Source organism: Vombatus ursinus, unplaced genomic scaffold (assembly GCF_900497805.2).
Source record: "Vombatus ursinus unplaced genomic scaffold, bare-nosed wombat genome assembly UNPS02014812.1, whole genome shotgun sequence".
Taxonomy (NCBI): Eukaryota; Metazoa; Chordata; class Mammalia; order Diprotodontia; family Vombatidae; genus Vombatus; species Vombatus ursinus.
The window spans coordinates 66,876,494-66,902,463 of record NW_020954590.1 but is presented as its reverse complement, the minus strand read 5'-3'; the positions used below and the strand labels follow the sequence as shown (position 1 = coordinate 66,902,463).

The 25,970-nt window shown below is 38.1% G+C and overlaps 1 protein-coding gene across 4 annotated transcripts in view; it reads right to left on the bottom strand.

Annotated features, from left to right (window-relative positions):
- The window catches only part of LOC114054196 (DNA repair-scaffolding protein-like), a 556,996-nt gene that overhangs the window by 526,003 nt on the left and 5,023 nt on the right, over nt 1–25,970 (bottom strand). For 3 of the 4 annotated variants that reach the window (XM_027877359.1, XM_027877362.1, XM_027877361.1), the window contains exons 2-4: nt 10,590–10,745; nt 7,556–7,625; nt 2,721–2,870 (exon numbers count right to left, since the gene is read on the bottom strand). In XM_027877359.1, coding sequence (XP_027733160.1) covers nt 2,721–2,870; nt 7,556–7,625; nt 10,590–10,745 — 376 coding nt within the window. The remainder of the gene's footprint in view (nt 1–2,720; nt 2,871–7,555; nt 7,626–10,589; nt 10,746–25,970) is intronic. The other variant, XM_027877360.1, reaches the window with a different exon arrangement.

The following is a 25,970-nucleotide window of genomic DNA, read 5'->3' as shown; positions in this document are numbered from 1 at the left end:
AGAGGAAGAAATTAAAGCTACCTATAGTAATATGAAAAAATGTTCTAAATCACTATTGATTAGAGAAATGTAAATCAAAACAACTCTGAGGTATCACATCACACCTATCAGATTGGCTAATATCACAAAAAAGGAAAATGACAAATGTTGGAGAAGATGTGGGAAAACTAGAACATTATTGCATTGTGGGTGGAGTTATGAACAGATCCAATCATTCTGGAGAGCAATTTGGAACTATGCCCAAAGGTCTATAAAAATGTGCATACCCTTTGACCTAGCAACAGCACTTCTAGGTCTATATCCCAAAGAGATAATAAAAATGGTGAAAGGACTCACAAGTACAAAAATATTTATAGCAGCTCTTTTTGTGTAGGCAAAGAATTGGAAATTGAGGGGATGCCCATCAATTGGGGAATGGCTGAACAAGTTGTAGTACATGGATATAATGGAATACCATTGTGCTATAAGAAATGATGAACAGGTAGACTTCAAAAAAACCTGGAAAGACTCACATGAACTGATGCAGAGTGAAATGAGCAGAACCAGGAGAATGTTGTACACAGTAACTGCCACACTGTGTGATGACTGACTTTGATAGACTTGGCTCTTCACAGCAATGCAAGGATCTAAGACAACTCCAAAAGACTCACAATGGAAATTGCTATCCACATCCAGAGAAAGAACTATGGAGTCTGAATGCAGATGGAAGCATACTATTTGCTCTCCTTTTCCTTTGTTGTTTTGTTTTACTGCTTCATTCTCATGGTTCCTCCCATTAGTTTTAATTGTTCTCTACATCGTGACTAATGGGAAACTATGCTTAATATGAATGTATAAGTACAGCCTATATCAGATTGCATGCCATCTTGGGGGTACAGGGATGAGTGAAAGGGGGAGAAAATTTAAAATTCAAAATATTATGGAAGTGAATATCACAAACTAAAAATTAATTAATTATCAAAAAAAATTTTAAAAAGAAAGAAAAAATAACATAAAGCTGGGAAGGATCACTAAAACACAATGGAAAACAAAATTGGGATCTAAAAGCATCTGAAAGGCTAAAACATGAAGCCAAATCTAATAAGATGAAATTTAATAGAGATACAGGTAAAATTTTACACTTAGTTTTAAAATATTAATTTCACAAGTAAAATATAAGGAAGGAGTAGCTAGATGGCATTTTACCTGAAAAATAACTAGGACCAGGGATCCTAGCCTGAGATCCACGAACTTCTTTTCATATTTTGACAATTATATTTCAATATAACTGGTTTGCTTTATAACATTATTTTATTTTCTGTATTTAAAAACATTATTCTGAGAAACGATTCATTGCCTTCACTAGACAGCCAAAGGCTAACATAAAAAAAAATTAAGAACCTTTGATCTAGTCATTTTAATAAACTACAAATTCAATATGTGTCAACAAGATCCCTTATTTCATCCTACTACAAATTGTAACTCTGCCACAATTTCTCATCTGTAAAGGTTTCATATCATACTACAATAACTAAAAAAAGAAAAAGAAAAGAAAAGTAATGTCATCCTAGACAGTATCCAAATCTAGGAAGGGCATAGTCCTAGACAACTTTTCACTGTTTGGGGAATATCTAGAATAGTGTGTTCTAATACTTCTGGGCACAAAATGTTAAGAATAATACTGATAAGCTGGTTAATGTCCAGAGGAAAGCACCCAAAATAGTCAATGCATTGAGATCATACCATATGAGGACTGATTAAAAAAGTTGGGGATAGACAGCCTGGAAAAGAGAAGATGTGGAGGCCTGAAGAATGGGTACAGTCTTTGAGTACTAGAAGGGTAGTTAATGGAAGAGGGATAAGCTTGTTCTGCTTGGCCCCAAAGGACAGAACTTATCAGTGGAAACTAGAGAGGGCCGATTTTAATGCAGCATATGGAAAGACTTCCTAATAATTAGAGCTGTACAAAAGTAAAACATGTTGCCTTGGGAAACAGTGGATTCCCCACAATAATGGTCCTCAAGACAAGGCCAGGGTTGTCCTGTGTTATTCATACATGGATTAAATGGTCTCTAAGGTTCATTCAAACTCAGATTATATGACTTCACTGGGGTATGTTTAACAGGAAGAGGTCAGCCTTTCATGGAGTAATGATGAGAGGCAACAGATCAACAATGGTATCAAACAACGCACTAAAAGAACAAGATGGCGTTTTCCACAGACGTTTTAAAGTGAAAATATGAACAAGAATCTCTCATAACAACAAAGTGCGGTGGGACTGCAATTTACATAGAATGAAACCAAGGATCTTTCAAAGCATCAAAGTAAATAGAAATGCAATTACATCATTGACACTATGTCACATTCAGTTCCTAGAATTATAGGCACAGTAACTAAGGGAAAAACCGGCCTCTCTAATGTGTGCCTTTCAAATAAACCTTTTTAAATGTTGTCTAGCATCACCGAAGTGATACAAATTATTAAAAAGCTGTAAACGTGACTTCAGTTCATCTAAGGCTTTTAGCATAATTAAAATCCTTAGCTTTCATATGACCTACAAATCACCAAGAACACTAATGAATTAAAACATAATCATAACTAAACCAAGCATTTCTTCTACCCATTAATTCTTACACTTTTTATCCAAAACACAAGTTAGTCAAACCACATAATATCATTATTATTGATTCTGAAGAAAAAATGCAACAGAACTTGAATTTCTTAAAAATCTAGCAACTTACCTTCACTGCTGTTGTCATCTATGTTGGGAGTACATCTTTTATATTTCTGAGATTGACAAGGCATCTCTTTATCTTCTTCTGAGAGATCACTCCCACTAGAGCTCCATATTATGTCAGAAGGTCCCTTTGAAGCTTCAGATGGAGAAGCTACTATTTTAGAAAACACAAAAAAATCAGAAAAAATCAATTAAATTAAGCTGTTTGTTGATCAAAATGAAATATTTCATCAATGTCAGTTAATTAGTAGCATGAAGATTTAAGATTCAATTTAACAGATATTAAATGACTAACATAAGCAAGACACTCTACCAGGCTCTAATAAATGAAGGGATGCCTTACCAAAATATAAGCATATTTCAATAATGATATAAGCCAAGCATCTGCCCAGAGCACCATCTATTACAAGGGCAAAAAAACAAATAATTTCATGTAAGAGAAACAAAATAAGATGAAGGAGGATAGAGAAGTAGATTGCAGAGCAAGAGAGCATAAGAAGGCCTGGCTCCTTATGATTCCCCTTCAAAAGTAGCAAAAGAAATTGGGAAAAGAAATAAAGTTGTTAGAAATTCTTATATGAAATCCTTGTCAAAAAGTTGATGCACAAATAAAAGAAGTTGGATGATAAAATAAAAGTACAAATATTACAACAATAACAGCCATAGCAGCACTAGAAATATAAGAAATCCAGAGAAATAAAAATCATAAATAATAGATATATGCAAAGAATTAAAATAATTAAAATCAGCCTCCACTTACCCAAAAAAATTAGGCATAAAAAGAATAAAGAACTGAGTTATAAATCCTGGGAGAAAAGGATGATAAAATTCTCCCAAATTAAAAATATTTTAAAGAATCTGATTAATCAGAATAGGTATTGCCTCTACCAATGTAGATTGCAACCCATCTGTGACTTAGAAGACATTCTTTAGGAGCTGCTACGACTGAACAAAATCACAGGATAGCCAAGCTTTTGGTGATGAATCTCCCAAATTCAGCTAGGCTGTCTTCAGACAATAAAAAATCCCAGTCTTTTCATCTTAGAAGAACCTATCAGAGTATACATTCTCTGGCACAGCCTTTAAAAATCTACTGAAGAGGCCCTGCAAAAGGACTTCAGGAAAGAAAATTATAAAATAGCATCAACTAAAAGCAAGATTAATAGAATCAAAGACAGAATGGCAGGTAATGCAGCTAAGACGGACAGAGAAATGCCAATAAAGACAAAATAGTTGTAGCGAAATAGAACTAAATATATATATGAAAAGCATATGCAAATATATATGAAAAATTAGCATTTGATAAATGCAAGATTACAAGACATGGGGAAAATTAATCATTATTTAATAAAAATTTGAGGGGACATGAATAGCAATGTGAAAAAAAAACAAATTTAAACTGACACCTCACAATATATACTATAAAAATTCCAACTGGATCAATGATTTAAAAACATAAAACCACAAACAATCTGAAGAAAAAGATAATATATCTATCTTAATTGTGAACCAAAGAAAAAGTATAGAAACAAAAGAGACCAGAGGGAGGGACAGAACAAATGTTATTATTACTATGATTTTGTTAAGGGTTATATTTTTTTCTTTTACCAAAATGCAAAATATTCCAAGTTTATGCACTGGAGAAATTTAGTTCTTGCCTGTAGTCTGTATATTCTTCATTTTTATTGAGATTAAATATGTGATAAAATTTTTAAAAAATAAAAAGATTTAGACTCGATACAAAAGTGTTATAAAAGACTAGCAAAGCCACTGAAGCATGGACAAAGGCCTCAGAAAGGAATTTTATGACAATGAATTATGAGGCTATAGTTTCCAAGAAAGTTCATGAGGTACTCAATAAATATTTGTTAATGATGATATGAATCCTCTTGAGCTTTTCTCTGGTGCAATTTTACTCTGGGACCTTGCCTATAGTAGTGGACTCAATAAAACAGTTAATGGTAGTTTTTGAAACAAAAACTTTAAAATAGGAGAAAAGCAAAAAAAAATTTTAAAAAGCTATTAATTATAAAGAGATAATCATTCTGTCCACATTTCCCAAAAATGCTGGCTATAAAACACAATTCCTGATCTGCCCAGATGAAAGAGTTTTTCTCTTCCTTCCCTGTGGAGCTCTGGATCTCTCCTTTCCCCACAAATGTACAAATAAATACATGTCATATCCTATAACCCCCTTCCTAGATTGTCAACTACTTAAAAGCAAGAATTACATTTTTTCCCCATCTTTGTACCCCTGTTCTAGTGCCTTACAATAAGTGATTCTCTAGTGCCAGAAGGCATTTAACAAGCATTTGTCAAAATGATTCTAGTCTCTTAGAGAAGAACAGAAGAGCTATATTCAGCTCCTTACATACTTCTCTGCAATTAACTGCATCTTGTTCTCTAGCTACCTCCCCTTCTATTCCTTTTACCTGGTCCTACTCTTAATTAAACAAAATAAGGTAAGATCTGATTTATTCTGAAATAAGAAAAACAAAAGGTGAGGATGGTGCTATGGTGATCGTGAGTAGGGTGGCTATCTTTACATGTTTTTTTGGTAGAGTTGAGTGAAAGGGAGGGATCTGTCATTGAATGAAAACGTCAGAGAACCTCAGGTCCAGTACAATGTGCCTAGAGCCAGAGATGTGGATGCTAGAGATCAAAACTTAAGGTTTAAGTTCCAAAAATGCGACAGAGCCCCAACATGTGGAACTGCCAACATAGATTGGGTACTACCACTAGTAACCCATGACTAACGAGTTGACTTCTGATTGATTTCCTGTTACCCCACACTGTTTTTGAGGCAGCAAGGTGGTGCAGTACATAGAGCACTAGACCTGGAATCAGGAAGATGAGTTCAAATACAGCCTCAAACACTTTAGCTGTGTGACTCTGGCCAAGTCCCTTAACTTTTGTCTGCCTCAGTTTCGACACTCAATTATAAAATTTGGACGATAATAACACCAACCTTGAAAGGTTGTTGTCAGGATCAAATCAGATATTTGTAAAATGCTTAGCACATAGTAGATGCCATCTAAATATTTATTACCTCCCCAACCCATTCCTTTTCTCCCAACATTTAAATTCCATGGTAATGACAAGAGGGAGATAAACTGTTTCTTAAAAACTTTTTAGGGGCAGCTAGGTGGTGCAGTGGAGACAGCACCGGTGCTGAAGTCAGGAGGACTTGAGTTCAAATCTAGCCTCAGACCAAACACTTGACACTTGCTAGCTGTGTGACCCTAGGCAAGCCATTTAACCCCAATTGCCTAAAAAGAAAAAAAGGGAGAAAAAAAAAAGCTATTTAGAAAAGGTAACATGGAGCATAACAGATGAAAGAAGGCTTTGGGAAAGGGGAGAATAAGGATAATATTCATTCCATAACCCTTTATTCAATGCATTTATTATACACCAAGTATTATCCTTAGTACTAGAGAAAGACACAAGGATAATAATAAAGAGTTTCTACCCTCTTGAAGGAATTACAAATGGGATGAAAAATTTCAATAACCACCTATCCAGTAAACACAGATTACGCCAAGAAATCAAGACACCTGAAGTCCACAATCGTCATCAGTTCATTTTGTCATTTCTGGGGGAAAAAAATGTTATGTAGCTTTACTTACTTTAATACTTTTGGTATTAATTTCTGAAGAACAAATGGAAGATATTTCTATCTCACAACAATACCGATAGGCTTCCATGACACAAGACTTGAAGTGTCATGAATCATACACTGAGTTTCTCAGATAAGTATTCCATAAATATACAGTAAAATCTTGATTAACCAGATTAACCAGCATGTAAACTGAGAGCCTGATTAATTTGATTTTTGGTTAAGTGAGAATTAACTAGAAAATCCTGTTTCTACCTTTACTGATGAAAACCTTTATAAAATGTATGACTACCGTTTTTTATCTTAATGTGGTACACTAAACATAATTAAATTTTTCTTTTATGATTGAAAATAAAATTTCTCCTTATGTCTCATACCACTTTGCACTTATTATACCCAATTCTGTATTATAGCTATTATGTCCACATTTTCTCTTTGTAAGCAGGAACTATGCTTTAATCTTTTGTTTACATGTGGGGAAAATTAGGCCTATCACCCTGTGCCTTGTCCCTAGGGAGTACACCGTAAACAAGTACTGCTTAGTTTTTACTTGAGTTCATACAACTATTTAGTAATAGAATATAGTGATTCTCAAAGGAATTGATTCAGATTGGAAGATTCAATGCCTACCAGAATGTACACACAGTAAGTTCTTAATAAATGTGAATGAACTGAATTTTTCAGTTTCTAAGAACCACCACTCTCACTATGAACTCGGGAAATAGAGAATATTAGTCTGCAGTGTGACCCCTTAAATTTCTTTTGGCCTAAATCTCTTATACACCGAGTGCCAAAAGCACAATCTCAAGAACTTGGGACCTTTACTTTCAGCCAGACTTATTTCAGGCCCCAGGTCTAAGCAAAGAAAGTAGTCGCCTCTTACACCAAGAGCCTCCAGTACTGCAAAGATCTGTGCTTTCATCAGTGTGGACAATCCTTCTACCAAAGTAAATCATCATTCTTCTCTAAGTTTAACAAAAGTGGATGTGGCCAAAAATAAAAAAAAGTATCAATCCACCAGCACCCAGGTGATGAAATTCTGTGAACATAGGTCAGGTCCCTAGGATGATGGTCAATCCCATTATTGAGCCCCTTTGCAAATCCTTCCTGGTTTATGGGACCTGCCCGAGCTTGTACTTAATTGGCATATCCTTCAAGAACGCATCACAATAAGATGTCAGAGGAGGCCTTTTAGCCCCATGAAATCAGGGAGAAAAATTTACCTTCCTTAGCCTTGAGGGAGGATTCAAGGTGCTTCTTCATAATAGCCATATCAGTGGACAATTCTATAATCTGCAGGCAAAAAGTAAGAAGAAAAAACTTCAAGTGTCTATAAATAAGAGGCAACAATACTACATAAACTATCCACTAAGAAGAGACAAGAACATCCTACTGCCCACCACAGCAATCCTGGGTCATTACCACTCCCTTGGCTTTTATTTAACAATACATTTAACCAATGAAGTATTCTTCACAGCACAATTATGCTATATCATGATTTTTTAAAAAAGAACAATAAAACATCAACTAGTGCTAAGACTACGAACAAGTCACAGGCAACTAGGTGGTAAAGTATATAGAGAGCTGGGCCTGGAGTCAAGATGACCTGAGTTCAAATCCAGCCTCGGACACTTACTGTGTGACCCTGGGCAAGTCACTTAACCCTGTTTGCCTCAGTTTCCACAGCTGTAAAATGGGGATAATGATAGCATCTACTTCCCAAGGGTATTGTGAGGCTCAAAGAAGATAATAATGGTAAAGGGCTTAGCAAAGTGCCTGGAACATATTAGGCGCTTTATAAATACTTGTTCCCTCCTCTTTTCCCTTCTCTGAGGCTCCATTTCCTTATCTGCAAAAGGAGGGGGTTGGACTAGATATTCATATAGGTCCCTTCCAGCTCTAAAATTCTCTGATTCGAAGTCCTTATACAGTAAACTACCACTTATTCACAATCTAAACAAAAAGAAAGCTTATTATCCTAAGTTTTATGTACAATAATGTAAAAAATGATAACTGACATTCAAAATGAATCTAACACACTTAAAAACCTGCAATGCTTTAGGAATTCAGAATTAAAATATGTTCAGAACAGTTTTTGTAATGTAAATGTTATGATACTCCACTAATGTCCTACTCTGTAACTTCAAGGTGGTGTGAAGGTAACCATGCCAAATGTCATGCCAGAAGAGTGCAAGGTGGGACAAGTTCTACCAGACTGATAGCGCCTGGTGATGAACAGAACTATAGTTTTATTGCATGCTGACAGGCCCATCACCAGAAAGTTGACAATTAGGGAAGCAATTTTTTCTGCATTAGTGGAAGTAGTACCCCATTAATGAAATGATGGATAGGTCAAAACAATTTAAGGTCATGTCTTACCATGTTTCAATTCTTTAAAAGTTACTAGACATACTATACATAGATTATCAGTTACAAGTATGAACATTCAATTAACTATAATATCCCACTAAGCAATCTTCTGAATAAAGACAACTACTATAAATAGAACTGTTTACATAAAACTAAAGTTCTTCAAAGAATGAAGAGATACATAAAGTGTAAGGGGTGGTGGTGGCAGAAATCAACTATCAATTGAATATCTTATTATAGTTAATATTTTATAGCACTTTATGTAGCACTTTCCTCATGAATAGCACATACAGAAAATAGTACAACTATTACCATCCCAATCTTCCAGACAAGGAATATGAGGCTTAAAGACTTGCCCAATGAAAGTCATACAGCTGCTAAGTGTTAAGGTCATTCAATCCAATTCAACAAATATAAATGGAACCCAGTTTCCTGAGTTCCAAGTTCAATGTGTTCATCCCAGTCCACTACAAAAAGTTTAGTGTGGCAGAGCTATTTTTATAAACTAAACTAAACCAAACTAGGTTTCCTAACTAGCATGGTAGCCCTCATTCTTACCACTTTGATTTTTTGTTTTTCATCTGAAAACTATCTGGTTTCTAGTCTCAAGTCTAATGCTCAAAAAATATCCATCAGTCTAAAATCTTTAGATATGGGAATAAGTGGAGGAGAAAAGAATAAATGACCTCAAGGCCTTCTCCAGTCATAATTAAGCCTCCCTGGAAACTAGCAATTACATCCAACCTGATGAGAAATTTAAACCAACTCCATTAACAGGGAGGAATACTGGAATAAGAGGGAAAATCAGAATACTTTGTTGATCATAGGGTAGAATGTAGATGAGATGCAATTTCATCAGCCTGAATTATATAAAGTTGTTAAAAAAGAAAAAAAAAAGCCAATGCAACATTAATAATGAACCAGAAAATCTGAAAGAAGACTCTCAAGTTGAGGATGCCAGTAGTGCAGTAGCAGGTACCATAAGGAGTATGGAATATAAGGGAACATTTCCACTCAACTAGAATTTAGTAAGCACTATATAAATTAAGGAGAAGACTCAAAGATGGAAACAATAGGGACTACAATAATCCTCTGTACTGAGTGGTTTACAATTCAAGGCAAAATGAACACTCCAAGGGGCCCCAACAGAACCCTTGGAGAGAACTATTAGGGCAGACTGTTGCAGCTGAGGAGTTAACGTTAATAATTTAATTCCACAATCCAGCGTCATGCTTCAACCCATGATACAACCTGCTCCAAAAGCAGATGAAGAAATGCTGGAAGAAGACACTCTAAAAAGCACTGAAGATTAAAGGTAAAGCCCTAATATTAAGAACACAAATACCACTCCGGGCAAAGAAGGTAGCAACAGATACCACAGCACGTTATTGTTCTAATTTCCTTTACTTTTCTGTTACTGTGGCCTAATGTAATTCCCCAGTTTTTAAAAATCTACATGAAAAGGTCACTGGATTCAAATGGAACCATATCAGGAAGAGGAAAAGTCAGGCTTATTATGTACAAAAAAGATGAGAATTAGAAGATAAATTTTTAAAATACATGAAACCCCAGACAGCAGCCATATCAGAGTTTTGTCCTAAATCACACTCCACTCAAACACTGAACCAAACGATCAAAGATTTAAAGCTTGAAAGGACAACAGAGGCCATTAAGACCAATCCCTTCAATTTACAGATTAGGAAACTGACATCCAGGGAGATGAAGGGACTTGCCCAAGGTCACCCAGACAGTAAGTAGTCAAGTTGCAAAAGGAATTCAAGTCCTAGGACTTCCAGTTCAACATGTCTACATCAGTATTCCTTCCACTACAACATGCTGGAAAACCATCTTTGACCTTCATGGAGAGTAATATGAAAAGACCCTTACCGGTGGCACAGAGTCACTTTGAAAGCCATCACCACACTTAAGCCATGCTTTGGAGAGGGATGTATTTGCTGTAGGTGTCCCAGCATCTTCTTTTCTGAAGCCAGACACACTCTCTCCTGGAAAGAGTGTGCATTCTGTATCCCACGCCTTTCTTCGCTGTAAAAATAAAAATTAAAAAAAAGTGAAAACAACAAACAAATCAGTATCATGCCAAATAAAAAGCAAACTCTCAATTAACCATGCTAAAGGAGAAAGCAGTTACACAAAGAATCCAAGGTAGAGAAGAATCTCCAAGGCATTTTTAGGGGGCTTTAGAACACATCCAATTTTGGAAAGCACTTTCATTGTGGTACATTACAGTATTACACACCAATTGACAATAGGGTAATAACCCATATTCTAGATTATCACAGTATTTCCATCCCTGAAACTTTTCCTCAATGAGAACTGGAAGAAGGTAAGAATTATATTCTTTGTTAATTCAGATGCCTAAAACATTTCCCAGGTTAGTTACATATCAGTTTGGCTACATCCTAGCTATGTGTTACTTACCTGGATTTCATTCACAATCAAAATTCTTTTCACAGACTACCAAACTTGAAATTAATACAAATGACTTAAAAGCATATGATACCCATCTAATCGACTGCCAAAGTCTCTCTTTGCCTACCCTCTCTGAGAGCTAGTCCTTATAATAAAGATTAAGAAAAAAAAAAAGGTTCAGCAAAACTAACCCAAATATTACTAAAAGCTGATGTTCTATGCAATGTTCCACTTCTATGGTTCCCAACTTCTGCAAAACAGGCAGCCAGAGAGTGGATAGCGCTCTGAAGGCATGTCACAAAGGCCTAAGTTCAACATGGTCTCACTATTCACATTAGTTGTGTGACCCTAAGCAAATCACTTAACATCTATCTTCCTCAGTTTCCTCATCTACAAAATAGCGATAATAAGAGCACCTAGTTCCCAGGGTTGTCATGAAGAAAAATAATATAATCTTTGTAAGTCTTAAAGGCCCAAATAAATGCCAATTATTATAATTACCATAAAAAGTGAGAGGAAGTATATTCTCATATCTTTTCTTTGGGGCCAACCTTGGTCAAAATTTAGCAGCATTCAATTTTGATTGTCTTGCTGGAGCTGTTCTCTCCGTTTACATTGTTGAAGTCATTTCGTATATTATTTCCCTGTTTCTATTTATTTCACTTTTCATCAGTTCGTCTAAGTGTTGCCATGCTTCCCGGTATTTATTATATGCACATTCACTTCTTACAGAACAGTAATACTCAACTGCATTCATGTACCACAATTTTTTTAACCAACACCCAACTAATAGGCATGTACTTTGGTTCCAGATTTTTGCTACCACAAAAAGTACTGCAGGAGTGATCTTCTTAAAACATCATTTTTATTATGTCACTTCCCTACTCAAAAATGTTCAACAGCTCCCCATTTACCTGTAGGAAAAATTCTAAACTCCTTCTCCTAGTATTTATGGTCCTCTACAACCTTGTCCCAATCTATATTTTTAACTTTATTTCCCTATAAGACCCTATTCATTGTCCCTCAAACACGCCACATTTGTGGCATCGCTATTTCTTTGCTCACACTAGTTCCCCTGAAATAAAAGTCACTTCAGTCGGCATGTTCAATACCTACCAACTATTCAATGTCTTGCTCAGGTCCTACTTCCTCCATGAATCCTTCCTTACCTGACTGCTCAACATCTACCTCTTCCATGAAAACTTATCTGACCACTACTAAGGGGAATGATTTTTGGACTGGAAGGAATACAACAACAAAAAACGATTGGTAGAGAATTAAGTCTGTCAACCAATAAGCATTTATGACTGCACCAGATGCTATGTTAAGTGCAAGGGATAAAAAGAAAGGCAAAAAAACTAAAGAAACAAAACCACCTTCAAGGATCATTCACTTTAATAATGGAGAGAGAGCAAGCAAATAGCTAGATACGTAGAAGACATCCAGTGCAGATGGAATGTAATCTGAAAGGGGAGGCCCTGGAAACTAGGGGGACCAGCACAGTCTTCCTGCAGGTGAGCTCTGAGCTGAGCACTGACGGAAGCCAGGGAAGCTAATGGTCAGACCTCAGAGGGAGAACATAACAGACAGAGGGGAGTCAACACAAAGGCATGGAAACAAAAGATGAAGGGTCATGTTCAGGACACTGTAAGCAGGCCACTGTAGCTGGATCACAGAGTTTGTGAAGAGAAGTCTGTAAAGGTAGGAGAACAAGCCAGCTTATAAAGAATTTTAAATGCCAGAGGAAGGACTTTGTATTTGATTCAGAAGGTAAAAGAGAGCCCCTAAGTTCACAGAGCAGGGGGTGTCATGGTCAGACTTTCACTTTAGAATCACTTACTTGTCTTGAATCCTAAGATAAATGAAAAGATAAAAAGAGAACACTTAGTTGCCCTTAATGAATTCAAGTCATTTGGCTTAGATGAATTACATCTTTGAGTACTTAAAGAACTAGTGGAAATAGTTATTGGACCACCATTGGTGATGCCTGAAAAACTGTAGGGAATGGGAGAAGTACCCATTTATGTAAGTTAAAAGAAGTACCCATTTATATAAGTTAAAAGAACAAAGATTCTCCCAATTTTCAACAAAGGAAAAGGAATGGATTCAGGAAGTTATAGGTCCATGAGCATGATCTCAATTCCTGAGAAAGTTCTAGATCATAATGTCATGGTTAATAAACATCTAAAAAAGGAAGGAATGTTCACAGATCTCTCAGTCTGTCTCCTATGCTAACCTGGACTAGAAAAATGACTCACTGTGACTTTTTTCTTGGATTAGCTGGTCAAGATTTGGTCTGGTGTGTTTTCTAGATATGCATGGAGTAGTTTTGTTTGAAAGGAAAGAAGAAAATGGAACTTGCACCTCTTTCATAAAGTGCTTGGCACATAGTAGGCACTATACAAATGCTAGCTATCATTATTATTATTACTCCATCACCTTGATTCCACCTTCCCTCTCTATGGCGTTGATCACACCACTGTTCATGTCCAGTAAGTCCTCCACCAGGCTACTTTAGCACAGTCACACCCTAGACGTCACAGATGACGACTTCAGAACATTCTACTACCTCTGACTGTTTTCACCCCTCGCTTTTTTATTCACATTAAAAGTGTCTGTCACCTGCAGCAACACTTTTGATCCTTCAATTCAGTCACTATGCTCCCAATCCATCTCCCCTGCTCTGATTTCCCTAGCCTCCAAACCCAGTATCGACTCCACTGTGTGTCCTGTGAATGATTCATTAAGCCACAACCCTAGAATTGCTCACATCCCTGACTCCCTGACAATTCCCAACCTGTTAATCCTCAACTCTGGGTCTCCTAAATGTTTACTCTGTTCCTGCTCCCAATATATCCAACATGTGATCATATTCACACACTCCAAAAATAGGAGGAGGTGCTCCCCTGTTTGTACACTAAGGAAAAAGCATTTTGTAAAACAAAGATACTCTCAGGTTTGTATGTGTAACTAAGAAAAAGTCATTGAATTGAGTTGATTTCATTCACTATAAATATATGATGTTTAATATGTGCAGGATCCTCACTGCTACCTGGCAAATCCTCCTACTCTAGCCTTATAGAGTTCTTTTATCATTTTCCATAGGAACTGTACTGAAGTTACCCTCTCCTTTTAAGCCCCTACACATGCTTCTAATCTCTCTCCACACACACACACACACACACACACACACACACACACACACACACACACACACACACACTCTTACTTACTTACTTACTTACTTATACAGGAAATGACAGCCTCCAAAGTCATTGTGAATGCTGAGGGCAGATAGGAACTGCTTCAACTTTTCTCCAATTCTCAAAAAAATTCTCATCATCATCATCGCCAATTCTTTTCTTCCTTCTTCCAGGGTCAGTACAAGAACTATGCCAACTCCTTGCTAAGGGAAATCCCTTTCCTTCCTGGCTTGTTCAGGACCTTACTCCAGCATTCATCTCGTCTCCTTCCTCTCTACCAATCAATATGCTCAATCTCTTCAATCCTAAACAGCCTTAAGGGGCAGCTAGGTGGCTCAGTGGATAGAGCTCTGGCCTTAGAGTCAGAAGGACTTGAGTTCAAATCCAGCCACAGACACTTGATACTTCCTAGCTGTGTGACCCTGGACAAGTCACTTAACCACGACTGCCTCACCAAAAAGCAAAAAACAAAAACAAAAAATCGTAAAACAGTCTCCCCTTGACCATTTTACTCCACCCAGGAACTGTCCCATATCTCTATTCCTCTTCAATGTCCAACTTCTGGAAAAAGTTATCTATGTCTGATGTTCCCAATTCAAGTCAACAAGCATTTATTTAATGGTTACTATGTGCCAGCCATTGTGCTAAGTACGTCCTCACTAATCAGTGGCCCCCAACAGCCCACTGCAATCTGGCACCACCATTCTACTGAAACTGCTTTGTCAAAAGCCCACCAATGACCTCCCAACCAAAAAAGTCTGAAGGCCTAAACTTCTCATTAGAGCAGCCTAGTGGTGTAGTAGATAGAGTGCTAGGTCTGGAGTCAGAAAGATTCATCATCTTCATGAGTGCATATCCTACCTCAGACTCTTAGTAGATGTGTGACCTGGGAAAGTCACTTAACCCTGTTTGCCTCAGTTACTCATCTGTAAAATGAACTGGAGGAGGAAATGGCAAACCACTTCAGTTATATTTGCCAAGAAAACCCCAAATGGGGTCATGAAGAGTCAGATATAACTGAAACAACTGAACAACAAAAACTTCTCATTCTCCTTGACCTCTTGACAGCATTTGCCACCCTCTTTTTCTGCATGATCTGTTCTTTCTTGATTTCAGAAACACTGGACTCTCCTTCTTCTCTTACCCCTCCTCTGCTTCTCTCTCAAGTTCCTCATCTTCCTCATGATCTTAAGTGAGGAGATTCCCATGTTCTGGATTTGGTCTGGACCATGCTCCTATATCTGCATTCCTAATGTTGCTCCCACCACCAGTGGGCTCCTCCGAACCTACTGTCTCCTCCTCATTTACTACATCCACCCAAGCCTGCTAACCATGACAGTGATGTTGACTGTTAACAGATGGTACAGAGGGCAACAACAGCAATTTGGTGATCTTGTTCCTTAAACTCAGGCAGTGGGATTGGCCTCTGCTGGGCCACGGGGAGCAGAGTGGTCTGATGGTACTGCACCTCCCTAAGAAAATAAGTTCTCACAGGAATAAGTTCTCCAGGAAATTACTGCAGGACCACCAGGCCTTATCATCTGGCCTGCCATTGGCCCTCCCAGACATTGCCATCTTCTCCGAAGCTGAACCCCAAGGATCGGATTAGATTTCAGATCAAATAGATTTCTCTATCTACTTACATCCAACCTGTGTGTGCTGTTTCCCTCAATCAGAATGCTAGCTCCTTGTGAACAAGCAATCTCTTGCTTTTCTATCTGTATCCCTAATGCTTAGCACATTGGCTGGCACACAGAAAGTACTTAACAAATATTTTATTCATCTGTTCTTCTATTTGGTTGTTTTCTCTTCTCTCAATTCTCTTGGCAAACTCATGTTCTCTCAGGACTTCGGTTATCATCCAGTTGACTCCTCAATCTTATCATCCAGTTGACTCCTCAATCTTTATCTCTAACGTTTTAAGCTGTAGACACAAACCTTCAAACGCCTATAGGTCACCTCTTATCTAAAGGTCTCAATGGCACGTCAAACTCAACAAGTCCAAAACTAGGCATATTTTTCCCAAAAACTGTGCCATCTTTTGAAATTTCCTACTGTTGTTGTGGGTAACACGATTCTCTCAGGTTCACACCTTTAGTGTCATCCTCACCTCCTCACTCACACCCCATATATCCCATCCGTTGCCAAATCTTGTCATTTCTACTTTCACAACAACTTTCCTATGTGCCCTCTGATCTCCATTTGTGCAGCCACTACCTTAGTTCAGTCAGTCACTCAACAAGCATTTATTATGTGCCAGGCACTATGCTAAGCACCGGCAGAAATACAAATAGAAAGATAGTGTCTGTCCTTAAGGAGCTTATGTTTTATTGGGAGAATATAATACATAAAATGAAATGGAAAAGGGCAGAGGAAAAGAAGAGAAGGGAGAAGAAGAAAGAAGTACCCAGTAGGAGGGAGGGGGAGAGGGAGGCACGGTAGAAGAACTCTGGATGGCAGCCTGGAAAAGAAAGAGTGATGGCTGTCCTGGGCACCCTCCTTAAATGAAGTCCAGGGTACAGCCTGGAGAAGAATCTCTCACCTGGACTATTATAAAAGTCTTTTAATCAGTCTCCTTAACTGAAGTCTACAGTCTATCCTACACAGAGCTGCCAGTCATTTGGCATATCACTCTCATACTCGATAAACTCCAGTGGCTCAAAATTCAGCTCAAACACATGTTGCAGGAGGCCTTTCCTTCCTCAAGCCTTCCTCTAAAAGATCACCTTCCATCTGTTCTGTACTTATCTTGTATGTACCTATTTGTTTACATGTTGTCTCCCTCCATAAGAAAATAGGCTCCTTAAGGTAACAGACTACTTTTGCCTTTCTTGGTATCCTCATTGCTTTGCACAGAACTTGCCTCATAGTAAACATTAAATAAATGCTTGTTAATTGATTGAAATCATTATTTCTGCCAATGGCTCCAGACTGGGAATTTTATTCAGCCATTTACCAAGCCCGGTTAATACTACCTCTGCATCAATCTTGGATTCTAAGAGATTCAAATGTAGACATGGAAATAATGCAAAACAATTCTGAAAAAGCAGACTAGAGTAAGATTGTGTAAGGAATCAAGATTATTTTAGCTACTGAAGAGAGGACAAACAAGGACCCTTTGCAAGTCCTATATACTTTTCAAAGTTATCTTTTGTCACCTTCATTTCTGAATATATCCATCCCCTATCCCATAAGTCTTGCTTTGTTAATAAAGATTTTAAGAGGAAAAGCTATGCAGCAAAACCAAATACATAGTCAAAGGTGACAGCATATTTAATATTCCACACCCACAGTCCTCAGCCTCTGCAAAGAAGGGAGGAGGGCACATACACTTTTTCAAAAATTTAAAAAGATATAAACTGGGATTAAACCACAAGTGTAAACTTCAAGAGAGTTATTTTATGATTTATTCTACACAGAACCTCCTCAACTCTTCTCACCTTCCTAAATCCAAAATAGGAGTACATACTCCCCCTGCTGGATATATTCATAACAGGCATTTTGCGAGACATGAAATCTACTATTTAATGTCTCCTTCTCACCAGAAGTCTTCCAATGAAGATTGCATGATCACATGTTACCGATGGTGTAATGGTGATGCTTAAACAAGTATAGACTAGACTACACGGCCTCTAAGGTCCCTTCCAATTCAAGATCTGTGTCAATACAGATAGTTAGAATGTGTTCTCACCGGCAAAACTAAACTCCACTAAGACAGAGTTAAGGAAACTCTATGCTAGGATCTCTCTACGGCCAATCAGCAGTTAAAACCATTTGAAAAGGAAGCATAACTTACACTGACAACTACAGACCAAATAAAAGCCTCTGAACCTGTTCTTCCTCTCACTATCATCCCCTTTTTCCTTTCTTTCCCCAAGACACCTAGTAGCTCTTTCGTCCTATCCCTGACTTTCAGGAGGATCACAGTATCAAAGTAGAAGAAATCTTCTACCTAATTTCATAAATGGGAAAAACTTGGCCCAGAGGGGAACCATATCTGGAATATGATATTCAGTTCTAGAGCCCACATTTTAGGTCATATGGGCAACAAGGAGCAAAGCCAGGATTCTAAATCAGGCCCTGATGTTCAGTTTGGTAGCCAGGCCATCATCATTTCTCATGTGGCTACTTTCTTGGACTTCACAATCTCTAGAAACTCGTAATTCTTCAAAATCAAATAAACTCTGAAACTCTCACCTCCTCAGATCATCTCCCTTCTCAGCAGCAGGATTTCATCAGGCCCCCTTCCACTGGGTAACCTTCTACCCCTGCCCCCTTTTGAGCTTCTGGGCATCATCTTCCCCCATTAGACAGTGAGCTGCTTGAAGGCAAGGACTGTCTTAAGCCTTTCTTCATATCCTCATGGCTTAGCACAAGCATCAGCACAAAGCAGAAATTTAATGTTGACTGACTCTGACTGATCAACTCGGTACTTATTTCCCAACTTCCCTCTGTTCTTCCATTTTCCTATACTTCTCTCATCCCACTTCCTTCCATGATTAGTCCTAGCGTAGAATATAGGTTTTTGTTTTTAGCATCTGCTGCATTAAGTTTTGTGTTCCCTCTACGAAGTTTAACTGTCAACTGATTTTTTTTCATACTTCTCTCGAGGAGACATGAATATATTCAACACCTGAACACTTTCAAAAAGTCTGTGATTTCACTACCATCCCTCTACACCTTAATGATCAAATTCATGAACTGCTGTGGCCAAAAAAACTTTTTTCATCAAATATGAGCCAAATTTCTGGTCATGATTCATTGAAATTTCCTAGGCTGTAGTTAAGCCCATACTTGAAGACTTTCTAGCTTGGTAAGACCTATAAGGACCTGCCTGCACTCTGTTAGCACACAGTTCAAGAACTCCTGGTTACAGTGGTTTTAAAAGGTTCAGAGAATGAACAGGTAAGAGCCCCTGGTGGAAATCAGCCACGATTAAATAGGAAATTGTTAAGAATGGAATTTTGAGAACACAAGAAAAACAATCCTGATGGGCGGCAAGAGGACAATAGTATAAAGAAGGCAATGCGGATGCACAGAGAACTTGTATATGCATACTCTGTATCCTCAATAGTATGTAAGTTTGAAGGGAACTGGGAAGGAGAGAAAGGAGTATCTCTATAGCACCTACTATGTGACAAGCACCATACTAAGCACTTCACAATTATTATATCATTTGATCCTCACAACATTTCTGGGAGGTAAGTGCTGTTACTATTACTATTTTACAGATGAAGAAACTGAGGAAGACAGAGGTTTAGTGACTTATCTAGTACCACACAGGTAGTAAGTGTCTAAGGCAGGCTATGAACTCAAATCTCCCTACCTCGAGGCTCATCTGTCCACTACACCACCACCAGCCTAAGGCAGGAGCTGTTCCATTTTTGTCTTTGTATCCAAAGCACTTAGAACAGTGCCTGGCACAGAGAAAGCAATTAATATATGCTTGCTGATTGATTATTAGGAATGTGAAAGGCAATAAAAGTGGAATGAAAGGATTACCGGGCAGCAGCAAGGTGCTATTATTATTATGATGCCACAGCATAAATTGGTGGTAAATTCAGTCTGCACGATCTTGTAATTTCCTAGGATTATCACATTAAAGTCAGAATAAGAAAAATATCCTTTAAGGAAATAGTAAAATGCCTAGACAATCCTGCACAGAAGTGGCAGCTAGGTGGCGCCATAGTGCACCAAGCAAGAGCCTGGAGTCAGAAAAGCCTGAGATCAAATTAACCTTTAGACAATAGCTGTCTGACCTGAACAAGTCACTTCACCCATTTGCCTCAGTGTCTTCATCTGCAAAATCAGGTGAATAACTGCACCTACTTCCCAGGGTTGTTATGAGGACAAAATGAGATACTAACTGTAAAGTATTTAACAAAGTACCTGAAACATAGCAGGCACTATATAGGTGTTTCCTACAATGATCATGGTGATAAAGTAAATGGAAGAATTCAAGGCCTAGAGATGAGGCTAACCCCTTTCCTCACAGAGCCCACGATTTTCAAAGTTTAGCTCTGCTATATGCTGTTTACTGTATTTAGCAGAGCAAAGAAAAAATCAAAGTCTGAGCCTACAGTAATAGGATAATGTGGCTTATAAAAGACCAAAGGTAAAACAATTCAACAGGTAAAAGGACTACGAATAATTAAGGAATCCATAAACTTGGAAGACACAAACAAAATGGGAAGAAGTGGTGCCCTGAACCAGGCCTTGAAGAAAGAGAAGGATTCATTCTAGGCTTAGAACAGGGTCTGTATGAGCCAAACAATGAAAATATTAAATCTTTTTACTTGTCACCTAGAATACAAATGACATGGAATATCAAAGCACTTAAAAAGCCTCAAGCTAAAATGAAAGACTTTTTTAAAGCACCAGACTACAAAAAAAACACATATATATGTATATATATGTGTGTGTGTATGTATATGTTTACCTATATACAGATAGATAATATCTCAGAATATTTTAAGGGGTAATTTTTGTGATAACAAAGAGGTAGAAACAAAACAAATGTCCTTTACCAGTAGAATGCTTAAAACATATTACAGTACATAAAAGTAATAGAATATTACAATGCCACAGGAAAGAATGAGTATGTAGACTACAAAGCAGCCAAGTACAGGGACTGATGGGGAGAGAGATAGTTGTACAAGCATGAAAATAATATAACTGATGTCAATAATCCTGACCCTGCATCTTTTCACTGGATGCCCTCCATGTCTAGAATGCTTGGCTTCCTTCAAACGAAGGGGGTAAAAAAAACTGAATCCTATATAATTACAACGATGAAGTTTGGTCCCAAAGAAGAGATGAGAAAAATTAACCTCCTTCCCTTCTCAGGACAGGGGAGGGACTAGGGGTGCAGAACTCTGCATTTACTCTCAGATTTGAGAAAAAATAAAAATAAAAAAGCATCAGGTGCATTTAAGATAGTTCCAAGTCCTTTGAATTGCAAAGGAAGAAAAGCCAGTGAAACATTCTTTTTACTTACTTAACACAAAGAAGTTTGATGGTTCCTCATCAGAAGGGCAAGTACACCTCTCTAATTACAAAGGACTTAACTAGAGAAATCATCCCTACAGATTCCCATAGTCAGTCTGTGGCTGATCTGTACACAGCTGGTATCTAGCACTACAGGGGGGAAGAGGAGACACATCCCAATGGAACCTTTACTTCTACTGTGGTGGGGCAAGTTGCTTCGGGAATTAAGGGTCCACTTACAGGAAAAGCAATCTGAAGTCAGTGGCCACCAGCATTCCCTAAAAATGTCATAAAAACCTTTCATGGTTACCAAGTTCTCTAAAATCACTAATTCGTTTGCTGAGCAAAAGGAGAAAAGCCTAAGAAGGAGAGATGTAGATAGCCCAAGTTCAAATCTTCCTAGAAGGGTAGTTGTTAGGAAGGACTACAGTCATCAATGAGTTTTAATCTGTGAAATAACTTTTACACAACAATGAGGCTAAAGAGATTGTACTCTGCCCTCTAAGAGGCTTTCAATGTAGTAACAACATCTAAACTCTGATGCAAATCTTGAGTAGACTTGCTTTAGAGAAATAAAGCCTTGATCAAGGGAATGCTCTGTTATCTCCAGATTTCTAGTCCTTAGGTAACCATCAAACTAGCAGAGCTTGCCAAAAGAAGCAATTGCAAGAAGGTGGAAAAGAAACTATTAAAAACCATGTGAAAGATTGCTTTCAATTTCTTAATAACCTTCTTCTCCTGGATCCATTTTCCTCTCTAAGTTTTCATGACACTGCTCTCTCCTGGTTCTTCTACCTGCATGCCTGTTCCTTCTCACTCTCCTGGGCTGGATCTTCATCCACATCATACCCAGTAGCTGGGTAATCCCTAAAGCTCTGTCTTGGGCCCTCTTCTCCCTCTATACCAGGGCTGGGGAACTTTCTCTAAACCATCTCACTTTATTTCATCAGCTCCTCTGGGTTCAATTGTAATCTCTATGCAGACGACACCCAGGTCTATCTATCTAGCTCTAGTCTCTTTCCATTTGGGTAACTTACAAAATCTAGAAGAAATTACCACAAGTTTGCAAGAATAACCCTCATTCCCCAACAGATAAACCATCAAAGGATATAAAGAACTCTTCAAAGTGTTGTCTGTATTCTTTGGACTAGACCTATGATTTTCACCAGAATAGAGAACTTATGCTGTAAAAATTCCTCTAACTCATCAGCAGATCATCTGGAACTTAGTCTTAGAGAGTCACCTGGAACATTACGAAATTAAATGACTGGCCTATGGTCAGGCAGCTATCATAGGGAAGATCTGAATCCATATCTTCCTAGATCATATGAGATGATGTATATGAAGTGCTTTGCAAAACTTAAAAACCTATAGAAATATTCGATAACACCATTTATTTCTGACTCCTAGGTGAATCCTTGATTTACTATACCATGCTGCTTTTTGATAAAGAGAAACTGTTCATAATCACTTGAAAATAGTTCAAACTTCTTACTAAGGAATTCAGACTAAAGTAACATTGATAAAATTGACAAATAATATTTTTGAAAAACAAAATTCTATGTGAACAAAACTGTGTGGCAACAAGCACACAATTTACACTGCAAAGATACAGGAGTTTACTGAGGGGGGAGTGACATGGCCAGACCTGAGCTCTAAGGAAAATCATTGAAATCTGGACAGGGAATGGGTTGGAGTGAGGAGAGATTTGAGGGTGGGTGGTCAGTTATAAAGCTATTTGAATAGTCTAAGCAAGAGGTGATGAGGGCCTGAATTAGAAATGGTGGCCATGTGAGTATCTAATTCTAATTCAGGCCCTCATCACCTCTTGCTTAGACCATATATTAGAGATGTTGTGAAGGTAGAAATGACAAGATTTGGCAATGAAGTGGTTATATGGAATGAGTGCCAGTGCCCTGGGTGAAGATCAAGGCAAAGGAGACTGAGAAGGAGCAGTTAGCACCCTATAAACTACAATATACTGCCTCTCTTCTGCTGTAAATTCATTAACAAGGATCACTGCTAACTCTGGGAAATGGCAGTCTCAGTTGAATGATAAGGTCAGAAGCCAGACAGTAGAAAATTTGGAAGATGAGAGTAGAGGCATGCAGAAAGTCTTGAGAAGTCTTTCTCAAGGAGTTTAAAGGAGGAGGATGAGGGGCATAGAATAATACTTAGTGAGGATGTAGGATCAAAAGAGAGGGTTTATAAAGTATAGGGGAGACTTGGCTGTGTTTGCAGGTGGTAGGGAAGGACCCACTAGATATGGAGACTCAGGATCAGAAAGAAAAGAAAGGAAGAATGATAGAAAAGGCAACCTGCTAGAGAAGACCAGAGGGGAGTAGATCAAGGATACATGTAGTAGGGTTCATCTTGACAAAGAGTATGGCCACCTATTCATCCAAGACAGAAGTGAAGGAAGAGACAATGGAGTAATATGTTTGAGTAATATGAGAGGAGAAGAAATTAAAATTACATTATCTCACATGGTCTAGAAAGACATGGATTCAAATCCTTCCTGTGATAGCTACCTATCCAAAGGCCAGTAATTTAACTTCTTAATGCTCCAGGTGACTCCCTAAGACTAAGTTCCAGATGAGCTGCCTGCCAATGGATAGAAGAAGTTTTGACACCAGAAGTTCCCTGCATTGGTGAAATCATAGGTCCAGTCCTTAAAAAGAAAATGAATTAAACAATATAGAGACTTCTTTGTAAAATACCTCTTTTTTTTTTTTCAGTGTAGTCTGAAGCAAGATCCTTAAGTGGGGGTGGGGATGAGGAATCCCACTAACATATGTGTGTCTGTGTATATGTATGTGTGCTTGTATTTACACAAACGTGTGTATGCATGTATGTATAACTACATATATACATTTTTGTTACGTATGGACATATGTTTGTAGATATAGATATAGATATCTTACAAAGATGTTACTAAAAGGTGGAAGGAAGACCTACTGGTATAAAAATATTCATAGAACTTTTATTTGTAATAACAACAAGCAACCTCTATGTCCTACAATTAGAAAATAGTCACATGGGGGCAGAGCCAAGATGGCAGAGTAAAAGCAGTGACTTGCTTGAGCTTTCCCCCAAACTCCTCCAAATACCTATAAAAAATGGCTCTAAACAAATTCTAAAGCAGCAGAACCCATAAAAAAGACAAAGTGAAACAAATTTCCAACCAAAGACAGCCTGGATGGTTGTTCAGAAAGGTATATTGCGCCGGGCTGGGAGAGGAGCGCAGTTTGGCATGGGCACGCAGGCCGCAGAGACCCTGAAGCAGCCCTCACAGGACTGAATCGCTGGCAGCTGTGGTGGTTTCCAGACTTCTCAACACACGAAAGCAAAAGACAACTTAGAAGGTCAGTGGGAAAAGTCTGTAACTGTAGTAGTGAGACAGGAGTGCAGGATCCCAGCCCCATTCCTTGGAGCTGAGGCTGCTTCCTGAGCTTCTGGCCCACAAACTGAGGGGAAATCAAGTGGCTGATCAGAGGGGGATTGCAGGGATCTCTCTGCTGGTGCAGTATTCTCTTGCTATGCCCATGCTTTGATCTGGGTCACAGTTCTAGGTGGTGGTCCTGGGGTGAGAAGGAGCGCTGGCATGGTGGAGTTTGTAGTGGCTGTGGAGAGGAAACCGTCCTTACAGTTCCAAGACAGAAAAGAGTGCTCACAGACCAGAGCACAGGCCAGGAAAGAAGTAAACACCTCGCCCTTGATCATAGCACCTTGGAAGAACTAAAAATTCCCTAGAAATATCTCTGAAAACAGCTGCACAAAACCCCTGAAGCTTGGGACAGTACATTCTCCACACTGGAAACAGACCTCTACCTTAACAAAGAGTTTATAACTCAAGTAATTGGCCAGGATCACGAGCAAGCAGCACGAAAAGAGTCAGACTTTATTATCTTACTTTGGTGACAAAGAAGATCAAAACACACAACCAGAAGAAGACAAGGAAGCCAAAGCTCCTACATCCAAAGCATCCAAGAAAAATATGAATTGGTACCAGGCCATGGAAGAGCTCAAAAAGAATTTTGAGAAGCAAATAAGAGAAGGAGAGGAAAAACTGAGAGTGATGTTAAAGGAGACCCAAACAAATACTGAAGAAAATAACACCTTAAAAAATAGCCTAATCCAAATTGCAAAAGAGGTCCAAAAAGCCAATGAGGAGAATGCCCTAAAAGGAAAAATTGGCCAAATGGAAAAGGAAATCCAAAAGCTTACTGAAGAAAATACTTCCTTAAAAATTAGAATGGAGAAATTGGAAACTAGGGACAATTTGAGAAATCAAGACTCTGTAACACTAATCCAAAGGAATGAAAAAATAGAAGAGAATGTGAAATATCTCATTGGAAAAACAACTGACCAGGAAAATAGATCCAGGAGAGAGAACTTAAAAATTATTGGACTATCTGAAAGCCATAAAAGTAAAAAAAGAGCCCAGATATCATCTTTCAAGAAATTATCAAGGAAAACTGCCCTGATATTTTAAAACCAGAGGGCAAAACAGAAATTGAAAGAATCCACCAATCACCCCCTGAAAGAGATCCCCAAAAGAAAACTCCTAGGAATGTTGCAGCCAAATTCCAGAATTCCCAGGTCAAGGAGAAGATATTGCAAGCAGCCAGAAGGAAACAATTCAAGT